Genomic DNA, 21,767 nt, shown 5'->3' on the forward strand with positions numbered 1-21,767 from the left:
GTATATAGGAATAGTGAGGGGGGATTGTTATCTATGCCCTGTGTATATAGGAATAGTGATGGAATTGTTATCTATGCCCTGTGTATATAGGAATAGTGAGGGAATTGTTATCTATGCCCTGTGTATATAGGAATAGTGAGGGGGGAATTGTTATCTATGCCCTGTGTATATAGGAATAGTGAGGGGGAATTGTTATCTATGCCCTGTGTATATAGGAATAGTGAGGGAATTGTTATCTATGCCCTGTGTATATAGGAATAGTGAGGGGGGAATTGTTATCTATGCCCTGTGTATATAGGAATAGTGAGGGAATTGTTATCTATGCCCTGTGTATATAGGAATAGTGAGGGGATTGTTATCTATGCCCTGTGTATATAGGAATAGTGAGGGGATTGTTATCTATGCCCTGTGTATATAGGAATAGTGAGGGGGGGATTGTTATCTATGCCCTGTGTATATAGGAATAGTGAGGAAATTGTTATATATGCCCTGTGTATATAGGAATAGTGAGGGAATTGTTATCTATGCCCTGTGTATATAGGAATAGTGAGGGAATTGTTATCTATGCCCTGTGTATATAGGAATAGTGAGGGAATTGTTATCTATGCCCTGTGTATATAGGAATAGTGAGGGGATTGTTATCTATGCCCTGTGTATATAGGAATAGTGAGGAAATTGTTATCTATGCCCTGTGTATATAGGAATAGTGAGGGAATTGTTATCTATGCCCTGTGTATATAGGAATAGTGAGGGGGGATTGTTATCTATGCCCTGTGTATATAGGAATAGTGAGGGGGGGGGGATTGTTATCTATGCCCTGTGTATATAGGAATAGTGAGGGAATTGTTATCTATGCCCTGTGTATATAGGAATAGTGAGGGGGGGGATTGTTATCTATGCCCTGTGTATATAGGAATAGTGAGGAAATTGTTATATATGCCCTGTGTATATAGGAATAGTGAGGGAATTGTTATCTATGCCCTGTGTATATAGGAATAGTGATGGAATTGTTATCTATGCCCTGTGTATATAGGAATAGTGAGGGAATTGTTATCTATGCCCTGTGTATATAGGAATAGTGAGGGAATTGTTATCTATGCCCTGTGTATATAGGAATAGTGAGGGAATTGTTATCTATGCCCTGTGTATATAGGAATAGTGAGGGAATTGTTATCTATGCCCTGTGTATATAGGAATAGTGAGGGGGAATTGTTATCTATGCCCTGTGTATATAGGAATAGTGAGGGAATTGTTATCTATGCCCTGTGTATATAGGAATAGTGAGGGGGAATTGTTATCTATGCCCTGTGTATATAGGAATAGTGAGGGAATTGTTATCTATGCCCTGTGTATATAGGAATAGTGAGGGGATTGTTATCTATGCCCTGTGTATATAGGAATAGTGAGGGGATTGTTATCTATGCCCTGTGTATATAGGAATAGTGAGGGAATTGTTATCTATGCCCTGTGTATATAGGAATAGTGAGGGAATTGTTATCTATGCCCTGTGTATATAGGAATAGTGAGGGAATTGTTATCTATGCCCTGTGTATATAGGAATAGTGAGGGGATTGTTATCTATGCCCTGTGTATATAGGAATAGTGAGGGGGGGATTGTTATCTATGCCCTGTGTATATAGGAATAGTGAGGAAATTGTTATATATGCCCTGTGTATATAGGAATAGTGAGGGAATTGTTATCTATGCCCTGTGTATATAGGAATAGTGAGGGAATTGTTATCTATGCCCTGTGTATATAGGAATAGTGAGGAAATTGTTATCTATGCCCTGTGTATATAGGAATAGTGAGGGAATTGTTATCTATGCCCTGTGTATATAGGAATAGTGAGGGAATTGTTATCTATGCCCTGTGTATATAGGAATAGTGAGGGAATTGTTATCTATGCCCTGTGTATATAGGAATAGTGAGGGGATTGTTATCTATGCCCTGTGTATATAGGAATAGTGATGGAATTGTTATCTATGCCCTGTGTATATAGGAATAGTGAGGGAATTGTTATCTATGCCCTGTGTATATAGGAATAGTGAGGGGGGAATTGTTATCTATGCCCTGTGTATATAGGAATAGTGAGGGGATTGTTATCTATGCCCTGTGTATATAGGAATAGTGAGGGAGGTTGTTATCTATGCCCTGTGTATATAGGAATAGTGAGGGAATTGTTATCTATGCCCTGTGTATATAGGAATAGTGAGGGAATTGTTATCTATGCCCTGTGTATATAGGAATAGTGAGGGGGATTGTTATCTATGCCCTGTGTATATAGGAATAGTGAGGGGGGATTGTTATCTATGCCCTGTGTATATAGGAATAGTGAGGGGAATTGTTATCTATGCCCTGTGTATATAGGAATAGTGAGGGGGGATTGTTATCTATGCCCTGTGTATATAGGAATAGTTGGAGAATACACTACACCTCCCAGCATACCCTGAGGGCCATGGTAGGAGTTGTAGTTACCAGAGCAGCGCTCTCCAGCTGTCGCACAACTACAACTCCCAGCATGCCCGGAGAGCGGAGCTGCGGTGGTAGTGGAGCCGGTCGGAGGAGGCCGGGAGGGGGCGGCCGCGGGGCGGGGGTAGAGCCGTGTGTGTGGCGGGGAGGGGCGGCTCTCTCAGTCAGGAGCCCGGGCTCTGAGCGCTGGATGTCGGGGCCTCCCCGGGCTCTTCCCGCACCGCCTTTCCCTATGGATTAAGCTCAGCTCCGGGAAGGAAAGTTGGTTTCTCCGGGAGTTCGGGGCCGGGAGGAGAAGACGCCATGAAGAAGCAATTCAACCGGATGAGGCAGCTGGCCAACCAGACTGTGGGGAGGTGAGAGGCGCCCGATGGTAGGAGGGGCCCCGGGGGCCACAGGGGACACTGCCCCGGTATACACACACCTGGCCCCTGTATCCACTCCTATCCCCGGTATACACACAGCCCCGGGGGCCACAGGGGACACTGCCCCGGTATACACACACCTAGCCCCTGTATACACCTATGACCGGTATACACACTCCTATCCCCAGTATACACTCCTATCCCCTGTATATACACACAGCCCCGGGGGCCACAGGGGACACTGATCCGGTATATGTACACCTAGCCCCTTGTATATAACTATCCCCCGATATACACACCTATCCCCTTGTATACAGCTACCCCCCTGTATATACACACACATAGCCCTGGTATACACCTATCCCCCTGTATACACACCTAGCTCCGGGGGCCACAGGGAACATTGCCCCAGTATACAGCTATCCCTCCTATATACACACTGCCCCTGTATACACACCTAACCCCAGTATATACTCTGCCCCGGTATAAACCTATCACCTTATATACATTGCCCCTTATTGCTCTGTATACCCACAGCTTCCCGGGGGCCACAGGAGACACTGCCCTGGTATACAACTAGGCCCGGTATACACACACTGCCCTTGGGGGCCACAGGGTACAATGTCCCGGTATATACCCCTATGCCACATAGTAGTGTCCTTCTCCCCCCATAACTTGTAACTTAGTTGTAAGTTGTGACATTTCATTGTGCTATCTGGCTATAGTGTGGTGGCATGGGGTGACTATAGTGTGGTGGCATGGGGTGACTATAGTGTGGTGGCATGGGGTGACTATAGTGTGGTGGCATGGGGTGACTATAGTGTGGTGGCATGGGGTGACTATAGTGTGGTGGCATGGGGTGACTATAGTGTGGTGGCATGGGGTGACTATAGTGTGGTGGCATGGGATGACTATAGTGTGGTGGCATGGGGTGACTTTAGTGTGGTGGCAGGGGGGTGTCTATAGTGTGGCAATCGTGGTGGCAGGGGTTGATTATAGAGTGGCGATCTTGGAGGCAGGGGGTGACTATAGTGTGGCGATCATGGCGGCAGGGGGTGACTATAGTGTGCTGGCACAGGGTGACTATAGTGTGGCGATCGTAGTGGCTGCACTAAGTGGTGATGGGGTTACAGAAGTGTGGTGATCATAGTGGCAGTACTAGGTTGCCAATAGAGCGGCGATCACAGTAACATAGTCATCCTGTACACTCTCTGATGAACTTAGGCCGTCTGTACTAGGTGGACTGTGGTGCGGTGGTCATGGCGACCGTACTAGGTGGACTGTGGTGCGGTGGTCATGGCGACCGTACTAGGTGGACTGTGGTGCAGTGGTCATGGCGACCGTACTAGGTGGACTGTGGTGCAGTGGTCATGGCGACCGTACTAGGTGGACTGTGGTGCGGTGGTCATGGCGACCGTACTAGGTGGACTGTGGTGCGGTGGTCATGGCGACCCTACTAGGTGGACTGTGGTGCGGTGGTCATGGCGACCGTACTAGGTGGACTGTGGTGGTCGTAGTGGCGGCTGTACTAGGTGGACTGTGGTGGTCGTAGTGGCGGCTGTACTAGGTGGACTGTGGTGGGCGTAGTGGCGGCTGTACTAGGTGGACTGTGGTGGTCGTAGTGGCGGCTGTACTAGGTGGACTGTGGTGGTCGTAGTGGCGGCTGTACTAGGTGGACTGTGGTGGTCGTAGTGGCGGCTGTACTAGGTGGACTGTGGTGGTCGTAGTGGCGGCTGTACTAGGTGGACTGTGGTGGTCATAGTGGCGGCTGTACTAGGTGGACTGTGGTTGTTCATTCTCCTCTTGTATGAGTGGAACCATTTTGCTCCTCCTCAGCTGACAGCCTCTCATGGGGTGGCACCCTCTTTAAACTTTCACTTGTAAAAAGTTAAAGGGATGCTCCAGTGGTTCCTATGCCTTACCACCGGTTAGCTGTATCAGGGTGGGTTCAGACTGAGGAATTCTCGCGGAAAATGTCCGCGGAATTCCGCCAGCTGTCCGCCCGCACATCTGGGCGCTTTTCCGCCGGCTCCATAGACACCATTCTATGGGCCGGCGTATTCCGCGATCTGCTGAAAGAAGTGACATGACACTTCTTTCAGCGTATAGCGGAATACGCCGGACCATAGAATGGTGTTTATGGGGCCGGCGGAAAGGCGCCCAGATGTGTGGGCGGACAGCTGACGGAATTCCGCAGACATTTTCCGCGAGAATTCCTCAGTCTGAACCCACCCTGATACCTGGAAGAACTGAACGTTGCCCGTTCCTCCTTAGTAGGTGGTCTGCAGGATCTCTGCTTGCTGTCAGTGAAGGGGAGCAGTAAAGATTGTCCTGACCTCGTCCATCTCACAGCTGAGGGTTTGTTACAGTGTATCGGTGTTACAGTGTATCGGTGTCTAGATAATTAGAGTTTTCTATTGCGGATGCGACTGACATCAAGTTTAATGCATGGAAATCTGTGCTGAATCTGACCCATGTGAACAAGGCCCAGTCAGGTTCCTGTATATAACAGGATCCCATTCACTGACAGCAAGCAGTGCGGAGGAATTGGAACAGAAAGTATAAGAAACTTCCCATAATACCTTGCTTCCACCTCAGCTTCCTCAGTGACTCTCTTCAGTGTTCGCTCTTTGTGTTTTTATTCTATGTATAGTGTCCGTACAGAGGCCATTGCTTTCTGTTGTTGTATACAGCACCCTGCCTGTATACACTATGTGCACAGTGTGACCATAGACGCCGCTACCTGTCAGCGAAACTCCAGCCCGTTGCTAAACATTCCGGCTGTTTATCTTCAGTGACTGAACCGTATCTCCCAGCATGCATTTGTCAATGACTGGGAACTTCGGGCCCCAGCCGTGCCGAGGGCATGGACAGGATTTTAGGCTATTTTTGTTAGGGAGCCATTTTTAGTAACTGGACGGGAGGTTATTGCCTGCGCCCCCTCTGTGGAGGGACATTCTTGTCTTTGTGTAGCTTTTAAAGGGGAATTCCACTTTTTGTTGTCTTTTGAGCATATAGTGATCTACCAATCTCGGGGGGGCATGGTGACGCTAAGTTGTGAACCATCTCAACACCTGTTAAGGCTGCAGGGAACCACGAAAGATTGTAAGGCAGAGGTTTCCGCTCTGCAGCTCCCTCCAAATGTTGTGAAACTACAACTCCCAGCCTGGAGCTGTCAGAGGATGCTGGGGGTTGTAGTTTTGTAGTAGTTGGAGGCCACCGCTGCTGGATATTTACTATATTAGAGAGTCCCTACTTTTAAATGGCTGTCCCACTGCATGCTGGGAGTTGTAGTTTTACAGATCAGGGCAGAGGCACCATAGGCCATCAGGGCATGATGAGAGTTGTAGTTTTGTAATACCTGGAGACAACAGTTCTTTGTGTTACAGAGTCCCTACTTTAAAGGGCTGTCCTGGGCATGCTGGGAATTGTAGTTCTTCTGCCAATGGAGAGCTACAGGTCAGAAACCACTACCTTACAAGTGTCCCTCAACCTGTCACTCTTGAGCTGTTTCAAAACTACAACTCCCATCATGCTCTGACAGCCAACGGCTATCATGGTATGCTGGGAGTTGTAGTTTTGCAACAGCTGAAAGATTGGGACTATAGTCCTACAGGACCACTGAGCATCCAGTACTGTCTTTGAGACCCCACAATGCAGACTATGGAGGCATGCTGGGAGTTGTAGTTTTATCAACAACTGAAAAGCCCCAGACCATTGAGTATCCAGTCATCTTATAGCGATTCCTTAATATGTTGGACCCCCTCCCTGACCCCAGATGAGCTTAGACATCTGGATCATCGCAGGGTTCTCCAGTTTAATACGTAATCCCCGGGTATATCAGGTTAATGGTTCTTCAAGGGGTTAAGGTTGCCATAGAGCCGGCGTATTTAGCTTGGCCTCGGTGGAATTTGTGTGGGTTGGTATCTGGCCATGACGGTCAGCTCTCCTTAGGAAGTGCTCGCATCCCATGGCCAGTGTTTGGCTGCAGTGCGGAGCACTACATATACAGGGCGTCCGCACATTATCCTCCTCTACCTGCAGATGACACGGTGAAACTCTCAGCAGTCACCAAAATACTTCAAATACTTTCCCTATTAATCATTTGCCGGGTGTCTCACATGTATTATGTGCTTCATCTGCTCCGCTGGTTTACATGGTCCTGTTGGCAATAAGTAATGTGGTCTTGGCAATAACATGGACATACGTCATGTGATCGCTTTGATCACCTGATTGTTTCTGCTGAGCTGTACTGTTTCCTCTACAGCACTCTTACAGGCAGGAGGTGGCATTGCAGCCTATTCATAATCCATTGGTGATCCTTATTGCTATAGAGGGGACCTGGTACAGGTACAGTCCGCTGTTATTGGCGGCTGCTCACATCCCTGGCAGTAACATTTCCAGATTATAGGGAGCTCTGAATATATTTCTAGATTATCGGGCGTCTGTAATCATGGCCGACCGGGACATGCCAAGTGTAACCGCACACTCCGCCGTCACCTAATGTGAGAACACATGGAGCCTGGTGCCAGATAGCAGCATGGGAATAAGCCAAGCTATAGGGATGCATCAGGGCAGCCAAGCTATAGGGATGCATCAGGGCAGCCAAGCTATAGGGATGCATCAGGGCAGCCAAGCTATAGGGATGCATCAGGGCAGCCAAGCTATAGGGATGCATCAGGGCAGCCAAGCTATAGGGATGCATCAGGGCAGCCAAGCTATAGGGATGCATCAGGGCAGCCAAGCTATAGGGATGCATCAGGGCAGCCAAGCTATAGGGATGCATCAGGGCAGCCAAGCTATAGGGATGCATCAGGGCAGCCAAGCTATAGGGATGCATCAGGGCAGCCAAGCTATAGGGATGCATCAGGGCAGCCAAGCTATAGGGATGCATCAGGGCAGCCAAGCTATAGGGATGCATCAGGGCAGCCAAGCTATAGGGATGCATCAGGGCAGCCAAGCTATAGGGATGCATCAGGGCAGCCAAGCTATAGGGATGCATCAGGGCAGCCAAGCTATAGGGATGCATCAGGGCAGCCAAGCTATAGGGATGCATCAGGGCAGCCAAGCTATAGGGATGCATCAGGGCAGCCAAGCTATAGGGATGCATCAGGGCAGCCAAGCTATAGGGATGCATCAGGGCAGCCAAGCTATAGGGATGCATCAGGGCAGCCAAGCTATAGGGATGCATCAGGGCAGCCAAGCTATAGGGATGCATCAGGGCAGCCAAGCTATAGGGATGCATCAGGGCAGCCAAGCTATAGGGATGCATCAGGGCAGCCAAGCTATAGGGATGCATCAGGGCAGCCAAGCTATAGGGATGCATCAGGAGTCTGACAGCAAGCGGAGATCCTGAAAACAGTGAGGGACTGAATCAGAAGGTATCATGGAGATTATGCAATGAACAAGACACATTGCTGTAGTCCCTGTGTGTAATGTGGGCAGCACATGGGAGCGCCGCTATCTTGGCCGCTTTCCTGAGGGGCAGCCCCGGCCGATGGAGACGCTGTTTGATGTTACACACGTGGCGGCCACCTCGGCACTTCTTGCGTTTCATCCTTAATGTTGAGTGTTGGAGGAAAAAAAAAAATCATACCCCCCCCCCCCCCAAACCTTGCATGCATTGTAACCAGCGAACGTATCTACCATTCAGAGTTCTAGGAAAGCGGGGTGGCAGCTACTATGGAAGGTGTTAGAAAACTACAAATGCCATCATGCTTGGGCAGCCTAAGTTTTGGCATGATGGGAGTTGTAGTTTTGAATGATGAAACCTGATGGACCCAAGTCCGAGCGCCCCTCTTGTCTGTTGGCTGTGTGTGGTATTGCAGCTCATCCCAGAGAGTGTATGTGGCTGTATACCAGACATCGCTGTCTCTTTGAGGATAGACTTCACACGGTCCCCTCGATCAGGAAGGGCCGGCACCTAGGACATGAGCGGCTTCCTTCCAGTAGGACCTGGTGTTATGGTGACCCCGGATTACGGGCAGTTCTTTCCTGAATTCCTGGCATGTCGCTGGAATGTCGCTTTCCTTGCGTTCACACCGTCTGCTTTTCTTCCTTTAACATGAGGCTTTGTGACTTTGTGCAAGAGGACGGTGCAGATGTAACATAGACGTAGCAGAGGTTTGGGGTGATGGTTTTCAGGGTGGTTGTATCGTGTTGTAATACCATGGCGGTAGTCTGTGCCCCATTATGGTAGCAGGGTCACCTGACTAACCAAGTATAGCTATATATGTGTGTCTCAGAGCAACTACAGTACACCAGGAGAGTACATCGGCGCAGCCCGTTTAGTGTACACAGCCCACCGTGTTTTAAAGTGTCGCTGTCGTTTAAATTTTTTTTTTCTGCAGAAATCAATAGTACAGGGGATTTTCAGAAACTTTGTAATTGGGTTTATTAGCCCCAAAATGTATTTTTACTATGAGAAAGCAGTTTGAAGCTCTCCCCCCTGTCTTCATGGTTCTCTTATGGAGAAGGGAGAGGTGGAGGGAGATGGGGCACCAAAACGGGACAACAAAGAGTTAATTTACAGCTACATCACCTGACTACCTCCTCTGAAGTCAGCACTGACCTCTCTGACCTCTGAATACCGGCTTTCACACAGTTCCCGCTGTGTAATCCTTTGTTCTCTGCTCTCTGCTGCCGACTAATCTCCCTCCTCCCCTCCTCTCCATAGGTTACACAGGGCCCGACTGAGTCGAGATTTCCTGATAATGAGCAGTGGATGAGAGAGGAGGGGGGTGGGGACCTGGAGAAAGTCTTTTTGAATGCAGATAATGTCATATTTGCCTAGTAAACCCAATTACAAAGTTTCTTAAAATCGCCCGGGCTGTTGATTTCTGGGAAGAAAAAAAAAAAACAACTTAAGTTGCTGTTTATGACAAATGTTCTAGTGATGCGTTCTCCGGTAAATCGCCATAAAAACGTGGAAACCTGTCCCACCAGGATAGCATCGCCTGTCACCTATGAGTGACTATATAGGTGACATCCGCACCTGTTGCAGCTCTGTCTGTTGTCGCCTAATGCTCAGAGGATTATGGGAGCTCTGCGCACAGCTGGAGGGTTCGTCACAGTGTGACATGATGTAATGAAGTCATTAGGTGAGTCCATGGGGATCAGTGTTTAAGACCGTGCTCTCCAGCCTGCGGCCGTCCTGCTGTTGGAAAACTACAACTCCCTGACATTCAAAGGCGATCCAGACATGATGGGAGTTGTAGTATTACAACAGCTGCCGAGCCGCAGGTTGGCGAACTCTGGCTTAGGAAGTGATCACAGCCTTATTACAGCATTTTATATGAGGGGACTATGTCATTTGGTGTCTCAAGAGGTTTTACAACAGTCCATCACTTGCCTTTACTGAGGCGTCACTGGATAGGCCCATTGGAAACAGTCAGCATGCATGCCGTCTGACAACCCCTTCAGTAGCGGTGTTGTGCCTGCTTAAAGGCGTACTCGGCAAAAAATCTTTTTATTTCAAATCAACTGGTTTCAGTAATATAGATTTGTAATTTACTTCCATTTACAAATCTCCAGTCTTCCAGTACTTATCAGCTGCTGTATGTCCTGCAGGAAGTGATGTATTCTTACAAGTCTGACACAGTGCTCTCTGCAGCCACATCTGTCCATGTCAGGAACTGTCCAGAGCAGGAGAGGTTTTCTATGGGTATTTGTTACTGCTCTGGACAGTTCCTGACATGGACAGAGGTGGCAGCAGAGAGCACTGTGTGAGACTGGAAAGCATACACCACTTCCTGCAGGGCATACAGCAGCTGATAAATACTGGAAGACTGGAGATTTCTAAATAGTATCTGTAACTCTTAGGGTGCGTTTACACAGAGAGATTTATCTGGCGGATTTTTGAAGCCAAAGCCAGGAATGGATTTGAGAAGAGAAATTTCAGTCTTTGTTCTCTGTTTATAGTCTGTTCCTGGCTTTGGCTTCAAAAATCTGTCAGATGAATCTGTCTGTGTAAACGCACCATTATACATAGTCTAGTTTTGTAATGCACTTTGCGGGATGGAAATCTCCAAACTGAGCTGCTATGAGAGTTCAGAATTAGGAATGCAGCTCTGGAGTGTTATACAGGATCAATACAAGATAGATGGTTATTAACCTCAAAATCTCATATATACACACATTCCAATTCCAATGCAATGAGATTGCAGCAGAATCATGAATGCAGCTCTTGAGTATAACACCGGATCGTCACAATATATCCATCTTTGCGTTCCCCTATACTTATCAGACTCCGTACTAAATGCTCTTCCTTGAATGCAAGTCACCATGTGTAGGAGAGACTGGTGTAGATTTCTGCAGAATTATGAATGCAGCTCTGGATTATAATATGTGATCAGTCCATATGCAGTCAGTTTTATAAAATATAGAGTGCTGTAAGGCTGTTCTATTCCTGCTGTCAGTCGCTGTCCTATCACAGAGGGCAGCTGTGGAGAGGAGGCGGAGTGCCTCTATGGCAGATGCAGGGCACATGGAGGCTGTTTTCCTGCCTTGTGACTTTAAAAAGCATCTTTTGTCACCAAATCCTCATGGAGGTCCGGCTGCTTTTTTCTGTCCTGATACAATAGGTCTCTTCAATGCACAAACAAGCTCGGCCTGCGAGTGTTTGTTGCCGTTCTGGGAAAGCGCTGACTCAGGAGGAATTTCTGCTTAAACAGTAACCAGTAAATGTAGAGGCAGCCGTGACCGGGCCCGGCCTGACAGATAGATGGCGGAATTATTATACCGCCCTCCATGCCCACCCTGGAGCCTTCCTGTATCACCTGCAATATTTTATTTCTCTGTCTGTCTGTACAGAAATTGTATCAGCAGTGGTCTTATCCAAAGTATTAAAGTACTGTAGTTATTCTTGTATATAGGAGCAGTATTATAGTATTTATATTCTCGTATAATAGGAGCATTATTATTGTAGTTATATTCCTGTATATAGGAGCAGTATTATAGTAGTTATATTCTTGTATATAGGAGCAGTATTATAGTAGTTATATTCCTGTATATAGGGGCAGTATTATAGTAGTTATATTCTTGTATATAGGAGCAGTATTATAGTAGTTATATTCTTGTATATAGGAGCAGTATTATAGTAGTTATATTCTTGTATATAGGAGCAGTATTATAGTAGTTATATTCTTGTATATAGGAGCAGTATTATAGTAGTTATATTCTTGTATATAGGAGCAGTATTATAGTAGTGATATTCTTGTATATAGGGAGCAGTATTATAGTAGTTATATTCCTGTATATAGGAACAGTATTATAGTATTTATATTCTCGTATAATAGGAGCATTATTATTGTAGTTATATTCCTGTATATAGGAGCAGTATTATAGTAGTTATATTCTTGTATATAGGAGCAGTATTATGGTAGTTATATTCTTGTATATAGGGGGTAGTATTATAGTAGTTATATTCTTGTATATAGGAGCAGTATTATAGTAGTTATATTCTTGTATATAGGAGCAGTATTATAGTAGTTATATTCTTGTATATAGGAGCAGTATTATAGTAGTTATATTCCTGTATATGGGAGCAGTATTATAGTAGTGATATTCTTGTATATAGGAGCAGTATTATAGTAGTTATTCTTGTATATAGGGGCAGTATTATAGTAGTTATATTCCTGTATATAATAGCAGTATTATATTAGTTATATTCTTGTGTATAGGAGCAGTGTTATAATAGCTATACTATGTTCTGTGGCAGTAATCTGTAGTAATGTGTTCACTATGATCTTCTTGGCCTGTGACTCTGTGTCCTCCCCAGTCTTTGATAACTTAGCACCATGGTGGATTCTCAGCATCAGCAAAATTGTACAAAACTCTTGAGGAGGAAGAATACCACGCTGGTGACCAGTGACAACACTAACCCATGTGGTTCATGTCTGTAGGACGGATTATGTACAACCCCCATACTAAATGTAATAAAGAGGAAGGGTTCCCCAAACAGAGGGATTCATTGGAAACGTATGCGAAAAAACACAGCTACTTTCTTTCAAAAGCAGTGCCACCTCTGTCTTCAGGTTATGTGGGATATTACAAATCTGCTCCATTCTCTTCAATGGAACTGAGCTGCAAAACCCCCACACCCGACCTGAGGACAAGGGTGACGCCGTTTCGTTACTCTTGTAGGAGTTTCCTGGCTTCTTGCTGCTCCTCGCTGATCTTATATGTCAGATGTTTCTTCTTCTCCAGCTGGTTTGGATCAGACATGTAACATGACTGAAATATTTTCTTCAGCCGAGGGGCCTGGACGTCATGTTTAGTGACGGAGCTGGGAGGATAAACAGCGTAACTTACTGTATTTCTGGAACATAACAAAACCACAGGTTATGAGCTTTGGGTTGTGGTGAGAATCCTGCGTCTGCAGTTTATGGAATGCCTCTGAGGATCTATGCAGCAGGAATGCTCAGTAGTACATACTTCGGGTCATGGATAAGGCTTGTGTATTGTCCAATGTATTATCTACTCCAGGATTACAGATTTTTTTTTTTTTTTAATAGCGCCACACTTGTCTGTAGGTTGTGCCTGGTATTGCAGCTCATATTTTGTCTCTTTGAGATCTATCCTGCGTCCTTTGGAACAATTTGTAAGCATGTGCCGCAGTGTCCCACAATCCATACAAAATGTTCCTCAATCTGTTGCATAACTACAATTCCCATCATACAGTCCTGCTACATTTGTCTGGACATTCTGGGAGCTGGATTTTGAAGAACACTGCCGTAGAGAGTGAGGAAGAAAAAAACTTAACGGCCTGATGCAGTTGCAGTCTCCTCCCCCTACAGTCATAGACCAAGAAACCTAAGCCCCACCCATCTTTAGCTAGGCTTCCTTCCCCTTTGCTGGGAGTTGTAGTTGTGCAAACTTAGGGAGCCACAAGTTGGGTAACACATTCAAATGAAACTAAGAGGGAAAGTCTCCTACTTGATGCAGCCTCCTCTCCCTGCAGTTATAGACTGGTTAAGATAAGCTCCGCCCATTTTAACTAGACCCCACCCCTCAGGAACTTTCCCTTTGACAATTGAACAAATTCAGAACTCTGTAAGTCTTATATGTTCTTGTTAATTAGTTTACAGATCCTTTGTTGTTAGAATGACCCCTTGACAATAAATTGATCAAAGTGTTTCCTGCCCAGGACCTCAGCGATGAGCCAGCGATTAGTCGCCTAGATCCTTACTTTATAGCAGGGGTCCACAACTGGTGGACCGCGGTCTGAAGTACCAGTATAGCTTGTCCTAACAAGCGCTCAGTTACCGTGAAGGAGCAGCACTGACAGAGAGGGAGCCATCTGCTCCCTCCCTGTCAGTAACTCTTTTTACTGCGCTCTGTCCTGTCTCTGGTTTCGGCACTCTAGTGATGTCACTGGAGTGCGGGCGGGGTCTATATACTACTGGGGGAGCCCACAGGGGGCTGTATGGGAGGGGAACACACAGGGGTTCTATATACTACTGGGGGAGCACACAGGAGGTCTATATAATACTGGGGGAGCGCACAGGAGGTCTATATACTACTGGGGAGTGCACAGGGGTGCTATATTCTACTGGGGTAATGCGCATAGGGGTCTATACTACTGCGGGAGTGCAAAGGGGTCTATACTACTGGGGAAGCGCACAGAGGGCTATATACTATTGGGCGAGCACTTAGGGGGGGCTATATACCACAGGGAGCGCACAGTGGGGCAATATACTACTGGGGCAGTGCACAGGGGTCTATATACTACTGGTGGAGCGCAATACATTTACTACTGATGTTCAGCTCGGACCTTCACCTGACAATAGACCCTGGTAACTGGACCTTTAGTAAAAGTTGAGTACCCCTGCTTTATAGTCTGCAGTTTCTGTGTGAATTTCTCTCTCTTATTGCTTCTTCCCTCCACCCGCAGAGCCTCTTCCCAGCAGTTTGGTTTATGGCTTCTATGAATGATATGGCAGTAATGTAATAAACCTGTGGGTCTTTAGCCCTGGTCTATCAGGCTGTGGTTGCATCTGGCACCATATCAGTCGCAGACGTTAGGTGTAAACCAGGCTGGCAACCAGAACACTCCCCGCTATGCGAAGGTGCCCGAACCCACAAGAAAGTAGATGGGATTGTATAACCCTTTCCCAGGGCCGCTCTCCGTCTCCTCCATATAAGAGGCGCTTTATGTCTGCGGGTAGGAAGAAATGCCTGGGGGAAGTGCAGAATGTGTGCAAGCCAGGAAAAGAAAGTTTTACTCGAGGAAGGGGAGGCAGTTCCTGACCTTGTTACGTGTGATTTATGGCCGGTGACTTGTGAGAGGACCTCAGCATATTTTACATTTTTCTTCATTAGAGATATTGGCATTGAGGAGGGATCGGCGGCTCCATGTGTAATGTACATTAGGAAGAATAGCAGTAAGTGACACATAAGTGTGGTATGGTGGCAGCTTGCATCCTGAAGAGAAAGCCTTATAGATCCCTGTGATGTGGTTTGGTCGGACCTTTAAGGCCCTATAACACAAAGCGATCATCGGCCATATGTGGCCGATACCGACTGTTACGGCTGATCGCTTTGTGTGATAGAAGACGATGATCAGCGGGTGTGCACAATGTCGGCTGATCGTTGTCTTTCAACATGTTGAAAAAGCAACGATGCAAATAGCAATGATCTGATGCCGTCGCTCCATGCAACAGGCAGCAGACCGCCATTATCTTCTTTGGGGTGCCTGGAAGATCTAGCGATCACCCGGGCAGCCCCCCCCCCTTGCCCTTACCCACTCTCTGCCGACATGTGTAACGCTGACAGGTCGGCACTCGCTTGCTCCCTCTTGTCGTTCCGTGTTATAGGAGCTTTAGGGCCCTAATCAGTTCGATTCGGACTATTATATAATTGAGACAACGATCAGCCAATGACAACGATCATTGGCTGATCATGTCTTTTGGTCCTCACTTAAAACGCCTCATGCTACGCATAATGGCAATGCGCAGCTGACTGCTCACCGTTGGGTAAACTGTATACATTACGTCTCCAAGCTTCCAGTCCTCTCCTGGTCTCTTCTCGCTTCCCAGAGCCACCACTGTAGCTTCAGAGCAGTCTCTGAGCTGACAGCCCGCTCAGCCAATCACTGGCCGGAGACCGTGGCCTGTTAGTTCAGAGACCCACTCTGGATCGGGTGCGTGGAGAGGTAATGTATAACAGTTAAAGGAGAAGTCCGGCAAAAATGTTTAAAGTACTGTATGGCCCCCCAAAAGTTATACAAATCCCCAATATACACTTATTACGGGAAATGTACATAAAGTGTTTTTTTTCCCTGCACTTACTACTGCATCAAGGCTTCACTTCCTGGATAACATGGTGATGTCACTTCCTGGATAACATGGTGATGTCACGACTCGACTCCCAGAGCTTTGCGGCCTGTGGCTGCTGGAGAGGATGATGGCAGGGGGGGATTGAGGGACACAGGACACTGGAGGGACACTGAGCATCCCTCTGCCACCATCCTCTCCAGCAGCCACAGTCAGCACAGCTCTGGGAGTCGAGTCGTGACATCACCATGTTATCCAGGAAGTGACATCACCATGTTATCCAGGAAGTGACATCACCATGTTATCCAGGAAGTGACATCACCATGTTATCCAGGAAGTGACATTACCATTAGAGATGAGCGAACCTGGAGCATGCTCAAGTCGATCCGAACCCGAACGTTCGACATTTGATTAGCTGGGGCTGCTGAAGTTGGATAAAGCTTTAAAGTTGTCTGGAAAACATGGATACAGCCAATGACTATATCCATGATTTCCACATAGCCTTAGGGCTTTATCCAAGTTCAGCAGCCACCGCTAATCAAATGCCGAACGTTCGGGTTCGGATCGACTTGAGCATGCTCCAGGTTCGCTCATCTCTAATTACCATGTTATCCAGGAAGTGACATTACTGTGTTATCCAGGAAGTGACATGACCATGTTATCCAGGAAGTGACATTACCATGTTATCCAGGAAGTGACATTACCATGTTATCCAGGAAGTGACATCACCATGTTATCCAGGAAGTGACATCACCATGTTATCCAGGAAGTGACATCACCATGTTATCCAGGAAGTGACATCACCATGTTATCCAGGAAGTGACATGACTAGTTTTATGTTGTGTTCACAATAGGTAAGGGCTTTACAGGTATATGGTATGCAGTGCTATGTACTACGGCAGGGCTGTTTGTCACTGTCATAGATCGGTTGGTGCTTGGGTACCGAGACCCTCCCCGATAACAACAGTGAATGGGGAGAAACACCCTGCTAGGTGCTTCTCTCCCTGTCTGTCTTCGCTGCAGGAGATTGGTTTCTGACACTTAGGGTGATATTACACAGAACGATAATCGTTCGAAAGATTAAGTAATTCGTATTTGAACGATAATCTTTTAGGGTAATTGTAGACAACGATTAAACGACCAACAAGAAATCGTTGGTCCATTTAATAGAATTTGTACCTATTTTTATTGTTTGTTCGCAAAGCAGTCGCATGTAATAAGAGGTTGTTCCCAGGGGCGACCACAGGACAAACGCAATAACGGTCATAAGTAACGATCATCGTTCCGTGTATTTGGGTGAACGATTTCAAGTCGTTCGCCGTAGAGGTCATTTGGGTTTGTTTATTGTTAATCGTCGAAAAATCGCTTTGTGTAATAGTACCCTTAGGGTCCTTTTACACATACAGATTATCTGACAAATTATTGAAACCAAAGCCAGGAATTATTTTAAAAAGAAGAGAAATCTCAGTCTTACCCTTATGACCTGTTCTCTGTTTATAGTCTCTTCCTGGCCTTGGCTTCAATAATCTGTCATATAAATCTGTCTGTGTAAAAGGACCCTTAAAGGGGTTTATCCATCTTGTCAAATTATTTCCTAATCAGAGTATTAGGGAGAGTTGGGACCTGAACCTGTCATATTGTTGCATAGACATTAATTTACCACCAGTCGTCCCACCTCTTCCTGATATGCCGCTGGCTGTGGTCCTTTTGTCCCCTACGGGTGCTCTATCATCTTCCATGGCGCTCACATTGAGGACGGTTGTGTCACACTGCTGCCTTCCACGTGACACTGAAGTGAATGGAAACTGCTGTTTCCCTAGAGGAACAGAAATTCACTTCTCAGCTTGTTCTGTGTGATTTTCAGAAATCTTCTCATGTCACATTCCTGGTAATCACTGCGGTCGGTTGCCGCGGCTGGGCCTGTCACCACATGTATATAACGGGAGTATTTCCTGACGCATCGCTCCAATGGAAGCCTCCAGCTTACCCCACTGTCTGGTCCCAGCCCTTTAGGCCCTGTTCAGAGATATCTGAGAGATCAAACCCCTTTGATACCTCATAGAGATTTCTGAAACCTCAAACCCTTTGGTACAGCTTAGGCGTTCAGTCTATTTGACCTACTATAACTACTAGATGTGTTCATAGTATTTATCTTCTATATCAGAGATGGGGAATCTTCTGCCCTCCAGCTGTGGCAAAACTACAATTCCCATCATGCCTGGACAGCCTTCGGCTGGAGGGCGTAAAGGTTCCCCATCTCTGATCTATATTATCAGCATGTAGGTCCTTCCTACATAGGACACATAGGGGAGATTTATCAAAGGGTGTAAAATTTTGACTGGTGCAAACTGCCCACAGCAACCAATCACAGCTCAGCTTTCCTTTCAACACTGCCTAAAGCTGAGCTGTGATTGGTTTCTGTGGGTAGTTTGCACCAGTCTAAATTTTACACCCTTTGATAAATCTCCCCCATAGGGTTTGATGTAGACTTGCAGAGCATTGTGAGATGTTTCCAGTAAGTAACATCCAAGCCAGTTGTGACAGTTGTGAAATGTCTTAAAGGGGTTGTTCACAAATTTATTTATTTTTTTTATTTCAAATCAACTGGTCCCAGCAAGTGCCAGAGATATGTGGAGTCTCCAGCAGCTGTGGCTTTTCAGGATTTCAGCAGCTGGAGTCTTCATTAATGGAAACAGACTAAAAATCATTACGCTGTGTCTTTCCCACAGATCACATGTGTCTGGGTGCCATTTATGGCGCCATGCTGAGACTTGTAGTTCCACAGCAGACAAGTAGAACCTCCTACCTATCTATCTATCTATCTATCTATCTATCTATCTAGTCTGTATTAGACATAGCACACAGCTGTAGCCATTGACTGTGAAGGCGTCAGATGTTTCCGGGTTCTTATAAATATAACTGTGACGGTACGAGGGCCTACTAAGTCTTGTGAAAAAGCATTTTATTGACCGGTCTGTGCCAGGACCCCGCCCCCTGCTCGCCCGTTCAGACACCCGTCCTGTAAACAATTTTTGCATTTACAGTAAAGTTAACAAAAAAGTAAAAAGTTATGAAACAAATTTTTTTTTTTTTTGAGCTTTGGAAACTAAATTGCAAATTCTTCATCCTCCCACAAGACAGGAAATTGTGCAGAGGCTTTTTTTTTCTTTTTATATTTGTTTTTTGCATGGTCGCTGAGAACATATTTGGCATACTTTGTATGTAGCCTCCTCGGCCGGCTTCACGCTGAGATGTCGCATGCACTTGTGAAATACGTCGGATAGACCTGGGGCTGCGAACACTGATGTCATCTTGAAGATAGAAGGGATGAAGGATTGCTTGGGGGCTGGGTTACAGTCAGGATTTTATTAGTTTTAAATTAATGAGGGGGTGGGAGAAAGTAGTATTATGATCTCAACTAACATAATTAAAGGGGTTGTTCAGCCATTTTTTTTTTTTCAAATCAACTAATGCCAGAGATTTGTAATTTATTTTGATAAAAAAAATCTCCAGTCTTCCAGTACTTATCAGCTGTTGCATGTCCGGCAGGAAGTGGTGTATTCTTTCCAGTGTGGAGAGCAGGATTTGGGGATTTGCTACTGCTATGGATAGTTCCTGACATGGACAGAGGTGGCAGCAGAGAGCACAGTGTCAGACTAAAGAGAATACACCACTTCGTGCAGGACATACAGCAGCTGATAAGTACTAGAAGTATTAAATTCCAAATCTCACTTTTTGCCACTAGCTGATTTAATAATAATAATAATTACTGTGAATTACCCCTTTAACCATTTAGGACTCGTGAAAATGAATATTTTTGCAAATACACTGATACATTACCAAACTTGTCTCCTTCTACTGATATGCTGCTCTTCCCCGTTTGTTGTCTAGATTGCCAACCACAACTCTGCTCTAAAAGCAGTTGTAAGACTGATATATTTATAGCTAAAATGTAGATGTTTATACTGTAAAATTTATATAAATATTTATGCTATATACCAGGCAGACCACTGCTTTTAGAGCAGAGCTGTGGTCAGTAACATAGACAATGAGCTGTTAACGAGGGGGGAGGGGGGGGGCATTGGGACCCCATTAATCCCTATAACGATTTTCAACACTTTGGGGGAGATGTATCAAGGCAAAAATGTGGACTCAAGGTCCGCTTAATTCATCTCTGAAATGGCGTAGGTTTCCTGCCGTGCGCACAGGATTTATCATGGACATATTATGGTGGAGTGTGAGCGGCCACGCTGCATATCATGGTGGAGTGTGAGCGGCCACGCTGCATATCATGGTGGAGTGTGAGCGGCCACGCTGCATATCATGGTGGAGTGTGAGCGGCCACGCTGCATATCATGGTGGAGTGTGAGCGGCCACGCTGCATATCATGGTGGAGTGTGAGCGGCCACGCTGCATATCATGGTGGAGTGTGAGCGGCCACGCTGCATATCATGGTGGAGTGTGAGCGGCCACGCTGCATATCATGGTGGAGTGTGAGCGGCCACGCTGCATATCATGGTGGAGTGTGAGCGGCCACGCTGCATATCATGGTGGAGTGTGAGCGGCCACGCTGCATATCATGGTGGAGTGTGAGCGGCCACGCTGCATATCATGGTGGAGTGTGAGCGGCCACGCTGCATATCATGGTGGAGTGTGAGCGGCCACGCTGCATATCATGGTGGAGTGTGAGCGGCCACGCTGCATATCATGGTGGAGTGTGAGCGGCCACGCTGCATATCATGGTGGAGTGTGAGCGGCCACGCTGCATATCATGGTGGAGTGTGAGCGGCCACGCTGCATATCATGGTGGAGTGTGAGCGGCCATGCTGCATATCATGGTGGAGTGTGAGCGGCCATGCTGCATATCATGGTGGAGTGTGAGCGGCCAGTATCCATACATATGGGGAGCCAGGGACGGGGTGGCCCCATTCTTACAGTAGACGTTCTGGCTGTACTGTCTGCATACAGTATTGGGGATGGCAGTGGTACAGGACGCTTTGTTCCTGGCCTGTAGTTCTGTATATACGTTACGTTTTTTTCATTCGTAATAATATATGGCAGTGTTTCCTTTCCTGTAGTCGCGGCCTATAATGGGAACCATATGGCAGTATCCCGCATGCCTGTCCTTGGAAACCCCACTTTTCCCTATGGAGATCCAGACCACGAGAGCTCTACCATATTAGGCTTTATGGGCTTCTGCACTTAATGTATTTTCCATGTTCCTGAACGGACCTTTTTTTTTCCTCTAGTAAATCTGGTCTTTTAGCCTGGAAGGAGTGTACGGCCCTGCAGAGCTTTGTCAGGAATGTCAGCGTCTCGCGCTTACTACCCTGGGGATGTGGGCTCGGCTGCCGTCATCTTATGTCAGTATAGCCTGCAGATATCCAGCATACCTTCTCCTCTTCTCAGGTCAAGGTAACCTGGAGGTCACATCGTACTACCTGGACACTAGACACTACCTAGACACTACCTGGACGATGTCCTTGCAGCCCTTGCTTAAACTATATACATTACCTATCCACGCTCCTGGGCTGCTCCTGCGGTCCGCTTTTCCCCGGGTCCCGTGCGCTCCAGCTTCAGAGCGGCCTGTTAGCTGACAGGCTGCTCAGCCAATCACAGGCCAGGACCGCCGCGGCCTGTGATTGGTTGAGAGGCCTG

The 21,767-nt window shown here is 46.6% G+C and overlaps 1 protein-coding gene across 2 annotated transcripts in view; it reads left to right on the forward strand.

The window, feature by feature from the left end:
- Positions 1–2,612: 2,612 nt before the first annotated feature.
- The window catches only part of ARHGAP17 (Rho GTPase activating protein 17), a 79,843-nt gene continuing 60,688 nt past the window's right edge, over positions 2,613–21,767 (forward strand). For both annotated transcript variants that reach the window (XM_069983995.1, XM_069983996.1), the window contains exon 1: positions 2,613–2,826. In XM_069983995.1, coding sequence (XP_069840096.1) covers positions 2,774–2,826 — 53 coding nt within the window. In that variant the 5' untranslated portion in view covers positions 2,613–2,773. The remainder of the gene's footprint in view (positions 2,827–21,767) is intronic.

This window comes from Dendropsophus ebraccatus, chromosome 9, assembly GCF_027789765.1.
Source record: "Dendropsophus ebraccatus isolate aDenEbr1 chromosome 9, aDenEbr1.pat, whole genome shotgun sequence".
Classification (NCBI taxonomy): Eukaryota; Metazoa; Chordata; class Amphibia; order Anura; family Hylidae; genus Dendropsophus; species Dendropsophus ebraccatus.